The 20,504-nt window shown below is 44.5% G+C and overlaps 2 protein-coding genes across 2 annotated transcripts; both read right to left on the bottom strand.

The window, feature by feature from the left end:
• Positions 1-3,471: 3,471 nt before the first annotated feature.
• On the bottom strand, positions 3,472-9,431 carry LOC124654129 (K(+) efflux antiporter 3, chloroplastic-like). Its single transcript, XM_047193167.1, has 18 exons — positions 9,081-9,431; positions 8,902-9,003; positions 8,734-8,814; positions 8,239-8,340; positions 7,847-7,924; positions 7,550-7,618; positions 7,380-7,430; positions 6,509-6,622; positions 6,307-6,408; positions 6,073-6,207; positions 5,605-5,786; positions 5,381-5,516; positions 5,226-5,297; positions 5,040-5,141; positions 4,790-4,951; positions 4,576-4,665; positions 4,320-4,472; positions 3,472-4,202 (listed from the first exon to the last, which is right to left on the bottom strand). Exons 1-18 carry the CDS (start codon positions 9,429-9,431, stop codon positions 3,969-3,971), a joined length of 2,316 nt encoding a protein of 771 aa, XP_047049123.1. The 3' UTR covers positions 3,472-3,968.
• Positions 9,432-12,490: 3,059 nt separating this feature from the next.
• On the bottom strand, positions 12,491-18,686 carry LOC124653070 (serine/threonine-protein phosphatase BSL2 homolog; the record flags this gene model as incomplete). Its single annotated transcript, XM_047192121.1, is given in 15 exon segments — positions 12,491-13,170; positions 13,265-13,401; positions 13,487-13,622; positions 13,707-13,782; positions 13,854-14,053; positions 14,140-14,238; positions 14,320-14,404; positions 14,750-14,988; positions 15,200-15,370; positions 15,553-15,796; positions 15,904-16,171; positions 17,116-17,295; positions 17,744-17,825; positions 17,935-18,036; positions 18,617-18,686. Coding segments are annotated over 15 exon segments (2,176 nt in total), but the record flags the coding sequence as incomplete, so codon positions are not given.
• Positions 18,687-20,504: the final 1,818 nt, after the last annotated feature.

Genomic DNA, 20,504 nt, shown 5'->3' with positions numbered 1-20,504 from the left:
TACAAAGTCGAAAAAATACACATAATATATCATAATGACCGGGAGAAAATTCTACATCCGAATTGCACGCTGAAGACGGTCCTGAAATTTACAGAATTGGCAAATTCGAAAAGATTAAAAAGTTACCGCAAAGTCAAGATTTTTTCCTGCAAAAATAAAAAATTTTAAAAAAAATTGTGGCACACCAAATGCACATGCGTCACAGATTTTTTTCGAATTTAAAATCCAGCGGCGCCCTTCTCCCTCTCTCTTTTCTCCTCCTCCTCCACTTCTCTTCCATTTCACCGTCTCCTCCACTTCCCCTTCTCTCCTTCTCCTCCCTCCTCTGCTCCACCTCCAGCCTCCTCCGCCACCCGGTGACCTCCTCCTCCACACCCGGCGATCTCCTCCTCCTCCGGTGACCCCCTCCTTCCCCACCTCCGGTGATCCCCTTTGGCCAGCCTCCTCCTCCTCCACCACCCACCCACCCACCACTTATGGCCAAACTCCTCCTCCGCCGCCCACCCCACCCATCCACCCACCTCCGGCGACCTTCGGCTAGTTTCAAAACAAAAATCCGGCGAAATTCCAGCGGCCCCTGGCCGCCATTTTTTAGAAAAAATCAAAAAATTTATGTGGCGCACTACCTCTGCGTGCACCACAGAATTTTTTTTGTGGCTCATGTCTGCCACTTTCTGTGGCGCATGGGTCTGTGCGCCAAAGAATTCACATTTTTATAGTGGATTTAGTGGCACACCCTCCGTGTGAGAATTCCAAAGTGGTGCGGCACTAATAAGCCTTTTTCTACTAGTGTTGATAGGTAAACCAAATTAGCAGCGGGTTAGCCCATTTATTTAGTTGACCGATCAAACTAAGTAAGTTGAGCCATCCCGCCTACTAAACGGGTCAGCCCGTTTAATAACTTGATATGTAAACCAAGTCAATCGGCATGGCCTGCGTGCTAACTGGGCCGACCCAGTTAAGATGTTGACCGATCAAACCAAATCAGTTGGACCGGCTCGTAAACTAAGCGGACCGACTCTGTCATCTTTACTAGGTCGGCCTTCTTAAGGAGTAGCAGGCCTTATCTGGCAGCCAGTTAACGATGTCTCCACGTATCAGTTAACATGATGGCGTCCCGAAACTCTTTTTTCACTGTCGAATTTGGCATTCCCTTCTCTAGCATTCCCCCGCTTCCATGAACTCACTCTATCCTAATTCGAGATCTGGTGTCGGGGCCACGCATGCGTCAACATACATGTGTCTCGCGGTCCATGAGCAATCGAGCGAATGCCCCTCTCCTCTCGCAAGCTCGATTTTCTCGCATGAAACAATTCTCAAGCTCATCCTCCTTAACGAGAATCAACATGGGTCGAGCCCCTGACGCCTCATGTCGTGGCGTGAATAAAACTGCCACCACCACTTTTGTTTCCCCCTTCGCCGTCGCACCGGTAGACCCGCCCGCCACGCCTCCCCATCCTGCCAGGGCTACCGCCAGCCCGTCACCCTCGCCTCCCCCTCAAACCTTCTCCATCTTCGGTGAGGCCTCCCACACCCACCCACGCCCTCAACCCTAAGCCCGCCGGTCACCAGAAACTAAAAAGAAGATCACCATCGCACTCTAACCCACCCCACCCTAAGTGTATTCCTAGCCTCCGCCGCCGGGAACACTGCGGGTGTGCAGCATTTTTCGCCGTCTACTGCAAGATCCATGGGTTGTCTATATTTGTCTGGGAAAAATTGTTGCCTTGTGACGCGCCTAAGCTTCGATAAATTCCTGGATCCGCCATTGCTCGTGCGTATGTGCCGACGCGCCGAGCGAGACCTTTGGGAAGGTAGGCCTCTATGGACTGGTACCGATGTATGCATTCCACGGCTTTGCCTTGGGCGAAGCCAGGATTGAGACATGAGAAACCATGAATATAGTCAACACGAAAGATATGCAAATACCATAAATATGTATTGAGTCTTATAGATGGCTTCGACACGTGAAACTCAAAACGGAGGCCGAACTACACATAGCCCTTTAATTTCAAACACCAAGAATTCATATTTCGAAGTTTTAGAAAATCTGAAGCAAAGTTCTAGATGTAGCTAATAATGTATACTACAAACGTGTAAAATTTCAATGCAAACTATACTTTGTATCCTAGTCTAGAGGAACATGAAAAAAAACTGATAGTACCCCTATAAAATTTGTCAGATTTTTTTCATATTTGTGTAGCCTAGAATAATATAATATACCCTTCGTAAAAATTTATAATTGAAATTTAAAGATTTGATTAATTCACTTGCAAGTATGCATCTCATAATACATAATTCCTTAATCCCATTAGGCATCTGAGATCAAAACGCGCCATGCACCGACCACCGACGTAAACTCAACGCTGCGCGAGTTCGAAACCGTTTCGGTCTCGTCCGTCCCGCCCAACCATAAGTATCTAGAGCCGGCCGCACAATTTCGACAAGAGTAGGAATCTTTCCGATCCAACAACGATGGCCGCCGCCATGGATTCCCGCAAGCGCTGCGTCGCCGCGTTCCTCGACGAGCCGTCCCCGGCGCCACCCCACCTCGCCAAGCGCGGTCGCTTTGTGCCCTGCGCCGCCTCCATGGCTCCTCTGGCGGTGCTGGCGCCGTTCGACGCGCTCGACGCCTTCCGCCGCGTGTTCCCGGACGCCGACCCGCGCGGCCTGGAGTCCTGCTTCGCCGCCTCGGGCCGCGACATCAACGCCGCCGTGCAGGCGTACCGCGCCCAGCAGGCCAGGGACGCGCTGGCGCACCACCTCGCCTCCGCGGCAGCAGACGGCGACGACGAGCGCTGCGCCGGCGTCCTCGTGGAGCAGATGGGGGCGGCGACCGACGTGGATGACGCCAAGAACCGCGCGACGTGGATGCTGGAGCTGATCAGGAACGCCGCCGCCGAGCGCGCTGCGCGCGAGGCCGCGGCGGAGACGACGAAGCTGCGTGAGGCGAACGCTTCGCTGAGGGAGCATGCGGAGCTCGGCGCGATGGAGACGGCGAGACTGCACGGGGAGAACGCGGCGCTGAGGGAGCGCACGGCCGCAGCGGAGCGCGACGGCACGGTGCTGAAGCGCGGCGTGCTGGCGCAGCAGAGACGGTACGAGGAGATGGAGCGCGACGCGGCGGCGATGAAGAAGAAGGTCGCGGAACTGGAGATGGCCAACTACATGCTCAACGTCCGGCTGAGGGACGCCGATGGCTGCCGCTTCGAGGCAGCGTACCGAGAGCCCGACGTGTTCTAGCTAGGGCTCATCTCTAGAGATCTGTTTAGTTCCAAGATCTACGTAGGTCTTACAAGATTGTAGGCTTCATCTTTTTTGAAACAAGTAGACTGTAGGCTTGTAGTGTGGGCACAGAAGTCAAGTATGATTGTAGGCTTGTAGTATGGATGACGAAATACAGCAGAGATCCAAGAAGCAAGTGCGTATGTGCTTCAGGTTTATGCAGAAAAGGATGACTTGACGCAACAGTTTACCAACGATGGCAAATATTTTGTCTAGTATATATACAGTCATTTATGTGCGTATGTGCTTGTCCAGGAAAGCTTTGCGCTTTTATACAAGAGGAATCAGAGAAACGCGATGCTAGAGACGATAACAAGTATCTATCTAGCTATACAGGTGACTTCTACTTGCACAGAGCCACAGATCGCTCTGCAAAAAATGCGTTCGCAATTCTGAATGCCGATAGGTCTACCCGATCTGTCAGTCGCAACTGCAGACTTCAATCTTCCTGTCTACCCAACTTTGCTTGCGCGGATTCACTTTGCAAGCTGCAAATTTCAGCCCGCGCACGCGGTTTATGAGGTGATCGTATCCAAGGACTGCGCCTTCAAGTTTCAGTGCCTTCGGTCTTCAGATGTGCTGTACAAAGAGCTTTACTACCTATATGAACGTGTTGATCCTTGCAACAGAAGAAGACCAGAAGTTTGAGTGTCTTTCGTTTCAACTTGTGCCTTGATGGTCCATCATCTCCTTGCTTCTGCTGGGGGTTCCACCATCTCATCGTCGTCAGCGGTTTCCAGGAGACAGTATTTCACACCATCGTCAGATTCTGCATTGCCGTTCAGATCAGGTATGGGACTCTCCGGAGCCGCTTTCATCACCCGCACCTCTGGGCGTCTGCTTAGACCTAGCGATTGTTCCCGGGGAATCATTCCTGTACCGTTCCCGTTGGTCTCAACCAAGTCCGATACTCGGACCTGCAAACGGTATTTTAGGTCATATGGTGAAATGGATTTCAAAGAAAAAAACAAGAACATGCTTCTAGTAAGTATATAATGAAACTAGGATCGGTACTGAGGACTAATTCTATGAACCTGAAGTGACTCCATTGTATCTTCCTTGACATTGTTGAGTGCTTCCTGAGCCTGTAACTCCATCGAGTCTCTCACAAGCTTACTCAAAAAGGATACATCATCAGACATGACACCCAACCCTTTCATAAGCATCGAGCCCAGTTGCAAGCTAGTCTGCAGGAACAGATGAACAAGAGCAAAGAGTTGATGAGAATTTTTAGTTTCATATCCATACAGAAAGAGCTTCTCTTTCGACACAAACTTGTTTCTACATTACCTCAGCATTTTCCAGAACAACATCTGTTGCACCTGCTTTCTTCAGATCTAACAAATGCGATATGTCTTGAGCCCTAACATACACAGGAACCTGGTAGAAAGGGGAACATCAGAGTTGTTCATGCATCGCTAAAGGAATGCACGAAAAGCAGGTGTTAACTTGAAAATCAGATTATGAATTCTCGCAAGCATGAAAGATGTATAGCTTATTTTACCGCAGGAAAAGCTTGCCGCAATCTGTCGACGGACTCAACTGTCTCTTCCTTCCCGGTGTACATGACCATGACAGCTTTAGGAGAAGATATTCCAGCTGATTGCATAACTGCAGGGCGTGAACCATCTCCATATAGCACTGGAAATCCTGATTTTCTAGCTGACTGGTAGGGAATGAACACATATGCTTTAGCTCAACATATGAAGGAAGACGCATGAACTCTTATACCAAAATATTCTCTTAATGCCAACCTTGACCACAGCAGGATTTAGATCAAATGCTACGTACGGCCATCCTTCTGTATCTTGCTCGAGCCCAAAAGATAATGGTGCAGCCAAAAACTTTGCAAGAACCTGTATGCAAAATATAATAAAGGTATATAATTATTTGGTTGGCCAGATTTAACAACAGAGTAAGGAAAATATGATACACGACACCTGTCCCATTTCTCCAAAGCCAAGAATGACAATAGGTTCAGTCGCACCATAATTCGCCACCTCAGCTGGTTTCTGTAAGAGATTTCCTTAAGAGTTCACAAAAATAAGCTACAAGTACACTTGATGTGAAAGTATAAAACATGGCAGTCACATACTTCTTTTGTTTCAGATCTCTCATCAATTATTCCTGCTGCTTTTTTTCCAAGTTCATTGAGAAACGGAGTTAATGCCATAGACAACACGACAACAATAATGAGCAGCTTATTCAGCTCAAGCGGTAGGACGCCAAGCCTAGATCAATCAAGGTAATCAAGGCCGAAAATAAGATGGTTGAAAAAACATGAACAACAAAAAAGGAAGACTCCTAAAAAAAACTGACCTGTTCGCCAATGAAAATACCACAAACCCAAACTCGCCTCCTTGAGAAAGCAGCAGTCCTATCCTTATGCTTTCTTGAAGAGTTAGCCCGACTCTTGTTCCTAATGCAGTAGTTATCAATGTCTTGATTGCAATCAGGCCAGCCAACAGCGACAGAACATTAGGCCACTCCCGGATAAGAAGCTGCAACATATCAGGAGAAAAACCAAGGCATAATAAGGACCTGTAATGTTGTTCCACTGAAGAAGAGAAAATAATGCAGCAATGTTACTTCCAAATCTACTTAAGAAAAACATGTCACACCAACTATCTGGAAATCTTTTCAACAAAAAAAACTGTCTGGAAGTGGCAATTTAGGTCTCTCCTACACACATTGCTCACTTAGACACATGAGACATGAACTAATGTTACCTGATAAAGATATTGTAATAATATTTTTTGGAAAAATATCATGGGAATGTAGTTTAACCTGCATGTCGATGGAAGTTCCTGTAGTCACGAAAAACAATCCAAGCAGCAAGCCTCTGAATGGCCTTATGTCAGCTTCAATTTGTGTACGGAAATTTGTTTCTGCAAGGAGGGCGCCAGCAAGGAAAGCACCTAGCTACATAGGGCAGAAGTTTAACAATCAGCAAATAAGAAGGATGGAAGATCCATAATCTAGATATTTGAATTAAGAATTTCAAATATGTGGATGGCTTACTGTATCACTAAAGCCCAACCACTGGGTGAGAAGTGAGGTTCCTGAGACAGTGAGAAGACAGAGGGCAACAAATGCTTCGGAACTCCTTGACTCTGCAACAAACTGCAGGGAGGATTATCCAGCAGCCATTGTATAGTAAATCAAGAGTTGACTATCAAAAAAAATACAGACTTCTATCCGGAGAAAATAGAAAGCAGCAAACCTCAAAGATGCGCCTGATAACCAATTTCCCTCCAAGGGAAAGTATGCCAAGTCCACCAAGTGCTTTTAAGCTTTCAGCTACTAGCATAGGCCACATACTTGTCTCCACAACATTCTGCAATAAATGTGGAGTTAGTATTCCTCTATAGCCTAAATAAAGTGGAAGTTGACATGTTGCAAAGGCAGTGCTCGTTTCATGCTTACGGACTGATGGAGTAGTTTACTAAGTAGGAGAACATAATGAGAATGAATATGTGTATGATTCCTATGTACACTTGTGTGCTACTATATTGATCTGCAAATATAATGTACCTACTCGCTTGCTAAAGCATGGTTGGTTTTCTCAGACACCCATCAAACACAGAGAAGGCATGATGCGTACAAACTACCCAAAGGTAGCTTTAACGAAACAATCCAAGGAACTGCAAATAAGTATCTATCATGAACACTTGTCTTAAGCAAAGTTGTTCTTTTCTCGTGAGGTATCTTAAGCAAAGTGGTTGCAGTGAACATAATCTTCCATGGCAGGCAGCGGACACAAATATAGCTGAGTGCCCCCCACTTAATTTTTGAAATTCCTGTATAATTTATTCACACTTGAAGGTAAAAGTTTCAAAAAAAAATTGAATTTGTACTACAAGTGCCCCCAGTCATCTTATTTGCCCCCACTAAAGTTTGTGTCTGGGTCCGGCACTGCTCCACAGTATTACACAGATCCTAAGGTCAAATTAGGATTCCTAGTTAACTTATATTATCCTTCAAATAATAATAAAAAACGTATATTATATTTTAATGACGAAGTATATCAGGTGGATATTGTCGAGTAACTTTCATGTAGCCTAATATATAGCAAGTGCTAACCTTTTGCATACCTGACTCTCTAGTACAGGAAGTATGACCAAGAGAGGAACAACTGCAATATCCTGCATTTATCAACAGAATATATTCTTGAATGAATACACCATACACTCCTTGGAACAATATGTTGTTCGAAGGGGACAGTTCAGAGAAAGGAATGGGAAATGGGGCTTCAATTAATCACCTGGAGGAGCAGGATTCCCAGTGTAGCTGAACCAAATCTTGTTGCAAGCTCACCTTTCTCAGCAAGAAGCTGCATACGACATAAATAAGAACTTCACATCAATATCCTGTGTGCTAACAGATTTAGGTGTACAGTGTACCATTGAAGCAATTGCAATTTACCCAATGTAGATAGCTATCAATGCACCCCCTTGAAAAGTTCATCAATCAGAAAAACTGCCTAATGATATATTGTTTATGCACCTAAACAGCTTATACATTAAGTAATCAGTATTCAGCGAGTAGAATTAATGTACACCTGAAGGACAAAAGCAGATGAAGATAATGAGAGGGCAGCTCCAATTACTATCGCTTCGTCGACGCTCCGGATATTCACCTGAAGATTCAGATTAAATCTAAGTATTAAATACAGTAGAATAAACAACAGAGTTGACACTGATAAGGGAATCCTTAAACCCGAGCAATTCTAACAATACATGCATCGAAGAAAATAGTCAAGGTCCAGTACAGGTAGTGCAATTGTTAAATATTTCAAAAACAACCAGAATAGAGCAAGCAAGAAACCATAGAAATATCAAAGGGAAAGTAAATAACATGGAAGATGGTTTGACCCACCACTGTAAGGGAAAGGGATCTATGCCTTTGTGGAGATACTCGTAAATTTGCGATCGGTTCAAGAATGTTCCTTACCAGATCAGGTTTTGAGTTAAAGAGGAACTGCAGGACTTTTGTCCCGATAGCACCATTAGGCGGAAGCTCAAACGCCGCGAAAGCCAGTGTTGACAGAAGAACCTTCAGGATATAGAAAGGCATAAGATCAGTCCCCATGGAACACACCGAAATTCCGCGCGAAGGTCAATGAACCGAGCCAGAGAAATGAAATGTGGCCAAGAAAAGTTCAGTTCAAGTCAAGGTACATAATCAGAGAAGGCTTTGCCTACCAACAGCTGATTGGCATGGAGAATTAACTATAGTGATTAGTATACAGTACTACTATTTCTGCAAGGGTTCCGTGCAAACGATTGTTTACCCGGATCAATGCAGACAGTTACGGTTGTTAATTCCCAGTGTGTCTACAAAACTAGTCAGAGTTCTAAACTGACATGAGGAGACATTGAGAGCAGATGATTACAGGCAGTACAATTAGGATAATGATAACAAGTCGGTGATCATGCAGACGCGTACCTGAGGCAAACCCATCCCGAATGCGAATTTCGCGAGGGCTTTGAGGCGAGAGAGGGAGAGCTCCAGCCCCATCTCGAACAGCTGCAGCGGCAAACCAGTCAGGCCAGTCAGTAATAAATCCTCTGAACTGCACATGCCAGTAGCAGTAGTGAAGCGCACGGGGCGTACCAGGAAGAGGATGCCCCACTCGGAGAGGAGCTTGACGTCGGTGAGGTTCCTGATCAGGCCGAACTGGTTGAGCACGACGCCGGCGCAGAAGAAGCCCAGGATCTGCATGCGAGGATTCGATCGAGGTAAGCGAAGGTAGTGGAAGGAGTGGAGATGCGGGGCGGGGTGGGGGGACTCACCGGGCTGGCCTTGACGACGCGGAAGGCCGGGACGACGAGGACGGTGACGCCGAGGAAGGTGAGCGTGTCGAAGCCCAGGTCGTTGATCACCTCCACGGCGGTGGCGATCTCCACGCCCACCCCCGCGCGCACCCGGAACGCCGCCGCTCGACGCCGCCGGCGCCACCTGCCCGTTGCCGCCGTCTCCCCGGTCCCCAGGCGCGGCAGGGACGCCGCCCTGCTCCTCCCGCGGCGCCGCGGCGGCTGCAGAACGCAGACCGACGGCGTGGTCGTGGTGGTGGGCATCATGCTGGAGGAGGAACCGCAGCGGCAGCGCGCGGGGAAGAGGGCGGCGTGCGCCGCCACCGCCATGGCGCCAGGGCAAGCTAGCGCTAGCTGCGGCGTGCGTGGGGGCGAGGGCGTGTGGCGTCGTCCGCTGTGCGCGCGCGGGAACTCGGGAGCTATCCGGTGGGAGGAAGAAGAAGATAAGGGAGAAGCTGAGGCGGGCGGAGCGCCGCGCGGGGTCTCCTCCGCCTCTCGTCGCTGTCGCTCGCCGGCCCGGCTCGTTTGCACTGCCGTCCTCCATGCTTCGCCAGCCACTGATATTTTACCACGACTGTAGGAAGTGAAACTGGGATCGCCAATAAAGCTAAAAATTCCGTGAAAAGTAAACTTGGATTTTGAAAAAAAAAAAAAATTGCGGCTGATTGTTTTGGAGTTTCGGTCAAACAAGATGCCCCAAAAAGAAAAGGAAAAATCACATGAATGCCTATCTTCAAGAATAAAGGAGATATTTGAAGTTGTACTAACTACCAAGGATTACATTTATGAGTTATACTAGTATGAAACTTTGGGAGAGGATCATGGAGCATCATTTGAGGAGAGTGAAGAATGTCACTAAAACCTAATTTTGTTTTATGCACCGGAGATCGATTACAGAGGCGGTTTTCTTGCTCGCCAACTTATGGAGAGATATAGGGAGTAGAAGAAGGACCTATATATGATCTTCATCGACTTAGAGAAGGCGTATGACAAGATATCAAGGACGGTCGTGTGGTGGACGCTAGAGAAACACAAAGTTCTAACAAAGTACATTATCCTCCTCAGAGTTATGTACAACCGTGTTGTGACAAGTATCTGTGCAGGTTATAGTGAGACCGATACCTTCTCAATCACGAAAGAAGTACATCAGGGGTCAGCCTTGGGCCCATACATGTTTTTATTGGTGATGGATGAGGTGACCAAAGATATAGAAGGAGATATTTCTTGATGTAGGCTTTTTGTTGATGATGTGGTGATAGTAGATGAAACCAGAGCCGGCGTAAATATGAAGTTAGAGCTCTGGAGGTAGACGTTGGAGTCAAAGGGGTTTAGACTTAGCAGGACCAAGCCTGGGTACTTTAGTAGTGTTGGTGGCGAAGATGGAGATCCCAAATTAGAAGGACATATAGTACCTAAGAGGGGCACCTTTCGGTACTTGGGATCAATGTTGCAATGCAATGATGATATCCAAGAGGATGTTTGCACAGGATCAAGGTAAGGTGGATGAAGTGGCGGCAAGCATCATGTATCCTATGTGACAAGAAGGGCCCACAAAAGCTAAAAGGTAGGTTCTATAGGACGGCAATTAGACCGACGATGCTATATGGGGCAAATGTTGGCATATTAAAAGACAACATATCTAACAAATGAGTGTAGCGGAGAAATGCATGATACGATGGTTGATGGATGTGCGGTCGTACAAGAAAGGATATGATTAGGAACGAGGTAATTCGCGATAGGCTATGGGTAGCACCAATCGACGAGAAGCTAGTTCAACACCGACTAAGGTGGTTTGGACATGTTCAGTGGAGAAGTATGGAGGAGACTAGCAGAGGTAGGGGACGACCAAAGTTGACTTGCGCATAGACGGTAAAAAGAGACTTTCGGAGTTGAAATGTACCTAAAGTCTTAGCTCTTGATAGGAATGCATGGACATCAGTGATCCTGTGATCCTTGTGCTAGAATATTAGTTTACTCTTTTTTTCCTTTTCCTTCTTGTTTTGCTTTCCTTATATTTCTGTTGAGTTTCATATTTAGCTTATCATAACTTGTTTGGGAAAAAAAAACTTTGATGTTGATGTTGTTGTTGTTGATTGTTTTAGAGTTGTTTCTGCGTTGATTCCACCCATAGAATGATTCTATCCTTGTGATCAATAGCTCGTAGTTAGTTACCAAATATATTTCCAACACTGCGAGAAGTGGATACAAGTTCGAGCCCACCTAGATGATTGACCATATGCAATGCACAAACTTACATTGGAAGATTGAGTGTTTTATATTCTCATCATGTGATAGGCGCAACACTTTGTACTATCTTACCAGTTACGCCTTGCAAGATTGTCCTTGGTTAAAATAACACCTCGACAAAACTAATTTTGTTTTTAGTGGTTCTTTCATTTTTTCCAAATGTGTTCATTCTTAATTACTAGTACATTGGAATGAACTAATATTTTATACATGGAGACTACCGAGAAATTGCTATTCTGATGTATATTATATTAGAATTTGTTTTGTCCTTGCGTCAATCGAACTCGGGCCAACCACCCCTTAAGGCATTCTGTGGCGCTAGTTGCGCCGACTAAATCCCTTCTAAATATCATGCTAGGTAGGGCTGTTTCTGCACCTCCATAATGCCATCGCTTTTGTTACGTGCAGTATTATACGGAGCAGGATATTGGTACTGGAAAGGGGCATTTGTTAGCCATGAAATCCTCTCATAAACGAATCTCCTAGTAGTCCTAATCAAGAAAGGTCCTTAATCGAAAGATCTGAAGCAGAAGAAATGTTTCCTTGTTGCCATCAGACCATTCCAATAGTGTGAATCCCTGGGTTTCCAGTGAACTTAGGAGATAGCCTTTGAGCTCATGTATTTTCTTCTCGGAAGGGTAATAATCCATCCTATGTAAGAAGGCTGAACAACAATTTCTTAGGATGGCAATGTTTTTAGCCTCTAAACCTTGAATTTTGACGCCCAAGGTTCTTTTGGGTTCATTCCATTTTGACGCTGAAAGAACCTAGATCGGAAATAGTCCAATCTCTAGAGTAGTCATTTTAGAACTTGGACGAAAGATGCCATGTAAAGAACCATTTTGCAGCTATCCGAATCAATAGCACTAATTCTATCACGAAATATATTTCATAATGTGTTCATTCGGTACCATATAGATGGATGGAGTATCTCCAACACGTGATAGTTCAGTATACAAAAATACCGTTGAAAGGTTTGTCTTTGAGGACACTTCTGCTACTGTCATTGTACACTACACAAATAAAATGCTTCCCCAGTGTATAAATTTTGAACAGGACTGCTAAGCCCATCCACCAAAATAAACAGAACACAGATGCAACATCCACTAGACCTACAGTAAATTAAATTTACTCACCAATTCTGTTCACCACCAAAAACCTTTAATTAAAGATAAAAAAAGAATGGTATTGTACACAAGCGCCAGGGACAGAAATTACAGGTGGGAGAAGTTAAACAAGTGATACCACCACTATTATACAAGAGCTGGCAAACAGGCCCTACCACAAATAAGTTTTACTCCTTTGGCCACCTCATACTTTTGAAACATGTGAAAAAAAATCTAGACACAGGAAAAGAATACCTAGTACAACACTATTCCTTTCTGCCCCTCCAATTTGTCAACAGAACACATACAACCCACCCCTATCTGCTGGCATCTGACTATATACAGGTGAAGCTTGTATCGATGATAAACCGATGGCTGTCGGCTCATCTATCTACTCTTCTCATGTCTAGGGAAAAAGCTTGGAGAGCTCTGTCTGTGGGGATCGGCAAAACATTCTCCGCCTTCAGATCGCTAAGAGTCGCTCCCCCGCAGATGACTTCCTGTTGCCATTGTTGCGCAATAGCATGTCACCTAGGCATAGATCATCTGCATGTGCGCAGAATTGATAAATATAGCAAAAACCCACTGGCACGGACTTAGAAAGGATCGCTTCCGCACATCGGGAGCTGCTATATCCACGCAAGGGAGCCTCGGTCATTGTTGGCTGCTTGAGGGCGGCCCCTGGTTGGGGTCGGTGGCCTGTTGGCATTTAGTTCCTGATTTTTAACACAAAGGAGTTAAAAGCGGCAGACAGCGTTATGACGGCCTAGTGCAAATAAGTTAGTATCTTTTGATAAAGTGGCCTCTTACCTGCATCCATGTGTCTTCGATATGCTCTGGGGAGGTCTCAGGTGATGTCAAGGCAGGTGGCAAAGGATGAATGAGTTTCGGGACAACCACAAGATCCCTTCCAAGAACTAAGATTGCACCTGCGTTGTTTGCCGTACCTGTGCGCATACCATATGAGCAATGGGACCAACCCAACTGCAAGAGATGATTGGAATAAACCACGCAAGATTAAGATGCCCATACCACAGTAATTTGTTGCCGAGAAGAGAGTAATCAAGTGACCTTGAGCGAAACGCTCAAAACCATCCATCACACACTCATGTGCTCGCACAATCAACTGCAGGTCATTGTTGTTGCAGAACTCCATAACACGGTCAGGCTGTTGTAACAGTGCACATTAGTTTCATAAACCACAGGAACCAACATAGAGAAAAGATCTAATCAAAACATAGATGACATTTACCCCAAAGGTGACAAGACCTGGGCCCCGAGCATTTGGTCTGAGTCCTTCAACGCTGTCATTCTCAGTTGGATCCGACCTTTAAGCATATATATATAATGTTAGAACCTTGCAGTAATAGTAACAAAAAGAGTTGTTAAGTTTGCTGACCATAGAAGATCCATTAGAACAACTGAGCCTGCTTCCATGGTAATCGGTCTTTGGAGATTCTCGATTTGCTCTATGTGGTTAATGGAGCGTCCAATACCACCATGCATGCAGATTATTTTCTTCTCTATTAGGGCAGCCAAAGGAAGCCAATTAAATAACCTATTCACACGATGCCAGGTCCAGATTCCATCTCGCTCACCCTAGTTTTGAAATTAAAGAACAGTGAGTTAAGTACAATACAAATATTGCCAAATAAGAAATGCAATATGAAAAGATGAACCATTACCATTCGTTCTATGCACTCTATTCGGAACCCAAACAGAGCATTGATATCTGCTGCCTCATGATTCCCCCGAATCAAATGTACGTTTTGAGGATATTCAACCTAAATTTTACAACGAGCTTGGCATTACAATTTGAAATGAATAACAACTAATGGTATGCTCACAGCTTGATATTTAGTTACCTTCAGAGCAAGGAGAAGAGTAATAGTCTCCAAACTATGTTGACCACGATCAACGTAATCTCCCAAGAAGAGGTAATCAATGTAACTGAGATTTCAAGAAGATGCATATCAGATCGGGAGAACATTTTCAGATTCAAAGAAGCTTTGTGCACAAATCAAGACGAACCAACAGGGGGAGGAACCCCCGTTGTATATTTTATTAAGATAGAAGTGAGTTTCGAACTCAGGCTGTCTAGCACACTGTCACATCTCACATGTGCTAGCCAGTAAGCCCCTGAGCTTTCCTCAGTGCATAAATCAATACGTTAGGAGCACATGTTACAAAATTCAATTTGACAACAAGAGATACTAACAATTTCCCCAAAATAGGGAAGAACGAGGAAAACAGTATCACAATAATAACAACTAAAAAGATCAAAAAGATACTCACGCAATGTCTCCTGCTGTTGAGGGAGAACCATACTCGTCGAATAAGCGCATTAGGTCACCAAATTGACCATGCAGATCACCAAATATCTTAATGGGAGCTTTAAGCTTTATGACGCTTGGTTCACTTGAAAATATTCTTTCAGCACTATCGCATAGATCTGCAATTTCATTACAGTCCAAGAAGAACTGTCTTCGCACAGGGGGCTTCCAACCACGAGGTTTAAGGAGAGATGCAATTACCTGGTTAATTGACCCAAAAATAAAACCTTAAAGGCAGAATAGAAAAGGAGGATTCCTCTGAAAAAGTTCAATCTATATATACCAGCAGCTCCACAAAAAAGGAGGGTGCTAAATAACCTTACAGAATCTACAAATCTAAAACAAAGTATATTCTAGCATGCTCAATTTTTCAGATACCCCATATAACTTTTGTTTATGAACAGTAGAATACCTTTTTGGGCACACTATTAATCGACATTTGCCGATCCAGTAATTTTCTAGCTGCAGTTGCATTCTCAGGAGTGCCATAGATAACCCTTCTTCCTTCATTTTCAAATTGATCAATTGACAGCTGCCTAACCATGCCACCTAAGGCACCTCCTGTTTCTGCTGCTACCACAACCTACAAAACACAACAATGAAAAATGTTGTTAAGCATGCCCACCAAGCAACTTGACCTAAACTGTTCAGAAGAGGAATAATCTATCAGTTGAGGAATAATCCACCAAGAACAAAATAAAAACAACCTGAAGGACATAGAATTAGTAAGAACAAAAACTCAAACTAGTTGTATTTTCTACTCACTGCTCTATGGTGTAACCGAACCCCGGGAGGTGGTGTTGAATTGTTTGAAAGAGCAACATCTGGTTTGATGAGGCTTGAATGTTGCTTCCCACTTGGTGTGGCATCTGGAGACTGCTCTCTGTCAGGTGAATGCTCCATCTCACCATTAACTTGCCTGGCTTTTACAGCAGCTAAAGTAGCACTGATTGCCTCAGCCTCTGCAGCAGATGCTTCAACCAAATAATCAACACCTTTACTTGATCTCCTACGCAACAAAAAAAAAGAGTATGGGAAACAAATCTCGGTATGCAGACCAGCAGACCATGCAAAGAAAAATGGTGAGCACAAGTCTAGGACAGAAATGATGCAAACCTCTGTCCCTGGATCACAGCATTCTCAGGGCTGATATCAGTATACACATCCCCATTAACAGGAGGAGCAACTGGGGTTCCAAGAACCACAGCTCCATCAGCAGTTGTCTCTGCAGTTGTTTGCCCTGTTTGCTCATCATTGTAAGCAAACCTGCCAGGTGCTCCTCCAGCTTGCATGTTAGCGGCAGCGGCAGCTGCATGGTTAGCTGCACTTGTTGTCTCTGCAGCAGCAAGATCTTCAGCAGCAAGAAGGTCGTCTAGCAGCACACCTGTTGTAGCAATTACAAACGAAATTTAGCATCAATAAAAGGAAAACAATGAACCTATGTAGTTCGAGAATGAAGGAAATAGAGAACTATTGTTCCCAGCTTCTCTGCAAGCAAAATCAACAAAAGCAAACAAAAACAAAGAGCGCAGATAAATTATATAAGATAGCTACCACTGCAGTGTATTGAAATGCAGCAATCGCTTCTGAGCAGGAATTGAAAAGGTTTGGCCATACCACCTTCTACCAAATTCCAATCAGTCAGAACCAGAACTACTACCAATCCTTCAGTAAAAGACCAACCCTGAGTTATGGAGTTGATTTTTCTAGGTTTAACATGATGAAAAAATATGCTTCGTTGAAATTATACTTCCCAGGTGACCAAAATAGGTGATATTCAGCCATCATATGGTGTAATTTGGTTTGAATTAGCAGTCTTTTGACTCAGCTGACCCAGATGTCAACTCTGAAGCATGCCATAAGTTAACGGTTAACTCAAAGTAATTTACACCCAGATTACGGTTTTAATCAAATTGATGTAAACTAGGAATGTGTTAAGCTTGAATCTTGAACAGCTTTGCCAACCTTTTTTGAGAGAGGAAAAAGGGATATGCAAGCACAGTAAAATCTAATTAAGTATGTGGCAATCGCTTAATCCTTGACATTCCTATTGTTTTACCAATAAAGAAAAGGCTTAGGAGGAACATCATAGCAGCTGAACAAGTAAAGATGCCTCAAATAGATGAACCTCAGAATGACATATATATTTTGTGAATAGCCCAATCATATGGCTGCATCGCTTATAACATCAACCGACCATGAGACTTCAACATCCCACAGGAAGATATTGTGATGCAAAAGAGCACTAACGTGAGTCAATAAGACTTGTAGGACCAGGGGACTCGCAGGAAAACAGACGAAAATTCAAAAAAAATCTGAGGTGTTTACCTCCTCGTAAACCTCCATAAATGAATATCATATCACCAACTGCAGCAGCTGCATGCCTGCACCTTCGTGTAAGCTCTCCAGAAGCCTCACCGCCTGCGGCATCCGCACTATACCTTCCTGTCCTTGGAGTTGTAACTACTGATTTTGTGTCGCACCAAACTCCAGCAGCAGTGTCCAACACTAAGAAAGACAGAATGGCAGAGCAAATAAGGATTGGAAATAGTTATGCATTCGAAGATCTAAACCAAGTAGTCAATGCTGAAACTATCAAGTACTTGAACAGAACATCTACTTCCATTAAAGGAATATTTGTATTGCACATATAATTAGTAACAGCATGCATATTTCCATGTTGAATAAACAGTGAAAACCATTAAGCAACAAATGGCCACATTAATCAGCAGGGAAACAACATAAAGGTCAACAGTTCACGTAGTAAATGATCCAATAAAGATATTTGATCTTAGTTCTGAAATGAACTTTCTTCCAATTATCACCCAATAAATTGAGATCAATTTTTCTTAAGTTAACTCCAAGAGATATTTTACTCAAGTTTCATGAATTTAAATTCATACCAAAAGAAAATATGTAAATAAAATGATAGTAACTTGAAGTGCTGAAATAGAACCTGCCACGCTTGACGAGTCTTCTACCATGCGACCGCCTCCAAGAGCCCCTCCTGAGACATGAAGTCGTGCATTGACAAAAACCTATAGCATGGGCAAAATAGTAATATTGCATTGCACCAAACGATAAGGTGAGATCATTCTCAAAATTAAACAAATAAAATAAACAAAAAATGGCAGATTGGCAGCTTACAGCAGCATGTTGATATCTGGGTGATGGAGAGACGCCAGGGGCAATTGCCCACTCCCAGCGCCCATCCCTATGCTTTGCAAGACCATACGCACTTGAAAGGGGCTGGTGATTTTAGCAAAGAGAAGTATAATGTTAGCTGGGAACACAATTGTACAAGACATGGGAAACAGATTTCACTGGCTCAAAAAAGAAGGTTGAATACTGTCAACCTAAAAGGACTATGACAAGATTTTGTTTTCAGGGAAGGCCTCCCCCTCGGGGGAAGATAAGGGTGTTTCAGATTCAGTTTAAATCCCATGTGCAGGACTCTTCAGGCCGATCCAAAAAAAAAATGTGATTTCACAAGTTAATTGACTAAAATGTGCACATCAGGACAGACACATTAATCGTCTAATCCTATGCTGCAAAGCACATATCTGTAAGAGAATGCACCACTGGTGACTTTGTACAAGCATACAGTGCTTCTGACTATCACTTGCACATGAAAAAGTACATGAGCCCTTGTTGTGACTTATGGCAGCTTTGAATCTACAAACTATAATCAGGGAAATGCATACCATATAAATTCCTATTAGAAGAAAATTCATAAATGCTCAGTAACTAAATATACCCAGTCGGTAATTCATAAATTATGCCCCATACTCCTGAAGAACTTACTGCCAAAAGTAGTATTGTCACTTACCACACTATTAGTGTCCCTCCCACCACAAAGCAAAAGAAGTCCATCAGAGCGGGCACTTGCAGTTGCATACCTGAACAACAACATTATACAAGACTACAGTCAGCATAAGGAATTAAGGCTATCAGAACCAAGGTTTTGGCTACCGGATTGAAAATGTTACCAGAGGGGATCGATATTTTTGGTTACCAGGGTTACCGGAAAATACCGCCCAATTTTCGGATGGAATTTTTGAAAAAGTTTTGAATTTAAATTTACTTGTTAAGTTAATTAAGCTAAGAACCTTTCAACAGATTAGCTTGGTCGCTCTGATGGTTAGAGGTTCAAGTTTTGTGCCCTTAATTTATATTTTCATATACGTCTTAGGCTAATCAAACAATTGAAAAAATCTACTCCCTCCGGTCCGAAAAAAATGTCGGACGGTCTAATTTGCAAAAACGCCCTCGTGTTTGTTTTTTGGTTAACCCGTACTCCATGTTATCGCCTCGTCGTAGCCAACCCACAACCGCACCCCGTAGTCAACCCCGTCCACTCTGCTCTTCTCTCTCTTCTCCCTCCACGGCTCGCCGAGATCCCATCCGCAAAAAGGCTGACCTTTTGGTCCAAGCCGGTGACAATCGCTAGATCCATCGTCGGCGAGGGTTGATCCGGCTTGCTGCAAGGCCAGACACGCTGGATCCGGTGGCCGCGACCTCTCTCGCACGATTCTCCTTTCTTCACAGTACATCGCAGCCAGACTCGCCCAATTTTTTTCTCCCTCGCTGATCGCGGCCACCCACCCGAGCCTCGATGCTCGGCGGCGCCTTCTGCGCGGACGATTCACTCACTTAGGCTTCATCCCTGCTCTTCCATGGAGTTATACCTGATGAGTGCTCGGCCGGCGTCGAGGCCCTCGGCCTCCCACGGCTCCACTTTCGTCGCCATGGCGGACCCGTACTAGCGCCGGCAGCGAGCCCAAGCAACAGCTAAAGCCAGTGCTCGAGACGAGGGCTCCGACCCTATCAGCGTTGGAGCTCACCGGCCGGAGGCACGGAACCGGTCTTGGCCAGAGGAGCTGGCGTGCAGGATGAACTGGCCGGAGGAGGAGCTAGCGCGAAGGTTTGATCGATCCGGCCAAAGCGAGCTCTTGAGCAGATTGATCGGGATCAGATCGATCCGGCCAGAAACGGAATCGCGTTATTCGCGTGCAGGGGCGAGCGACGAGGAATGGTTTTTTCTCATTTTAGAAGGACTTAATTGTAAAACGAAATTGTACTAGCTGTCTGACACTTTTTTCGGATCGGAGGGAGTAAAAAGGTAGTTTGTCAACAGGATTCAAACTCACGATCTACAGCACACAGAACTGTATCATACCGGTAAGCTAAGGTGCTTGTCCATGTTCAGTATACGTTACACACCTTTATATACAATGCTCCGTTTGAACTAATCCAGAATTTTTTAGCCGGTAAAGAGGATTTACCACAAGGGGTTGGTAAAACTGGTTACCGGGCGCTAACCGCGGTAATTCGTCTGGTAACTGAAACTTGATCTAAGACCTACTTTCAGCAAGATATAAAAGTGTATATTGCAGCTATTAAAATGCAAGGTTTCATTGCAGCAAATAATTAACTGTGAAGTACAGCAGTAGCAAAACATTCTAGTCAGGTTTGTGATGTTTCTCATATAAGAAGACTTAACAAACTTGAAACCACCTTTGGCTCGTGATTGCTATGGAAAACATAACAGTATCAATGAGATATATATGACTAATGTTTTCCATAACTGCCAGAGCAAAATAAAGCACTGTACTGCTAAATTAAATGTAATGGTGCATATAAAGAGATATTGAGAGCTTTGGTTATAATTAATAAAGGCACGGTTTCATGCACCAAAAGTTAGCTCATTAATGTAC

The sequence above is a fragment of the Lolium rigidum genome, chromosome 5 (assembly GCF_022539505.1).
Source record: "Lolium rigidum isolate FL_2022 chromosome 5, APGP_CSIRO_Lrig_0.1, whole genome shotgun sequence".
Classification (NCBI taxonomy): domain Eukaryota; kingdom Viridiplantae; phylum Streptophyta; class Magnoliopsida; order Poales; family Poaceae; genus Lolium; species Lolium rigidum.
This window is presented reverse-complemented; position numbering and strand designations above follow the sequence as displayed.

Coding starts and splice junctions, on each gene's coding strand:
- LOC124654129 (XM_047193167.1), bottom strand. CDS start 9,431: ATGGCGGTGGCGGCGCACGCCGCCCTCTTCCCCGCGCGCTGCCGCTGC. Junction 6,623..7,379: donor TTCCTGTACTAGAGAGTCAG/GTATGCAAAAGG, acceptor CATTTATTGCAG/AATGTTGTGGAGACAAGTAT. Junction 5,787..6,072: donor GAACTTCCATCGACATGCAG/GTTAAACTACAT, acceptor GATATGTTGCAG/CTTCTTATCCGGGAGTGGCC.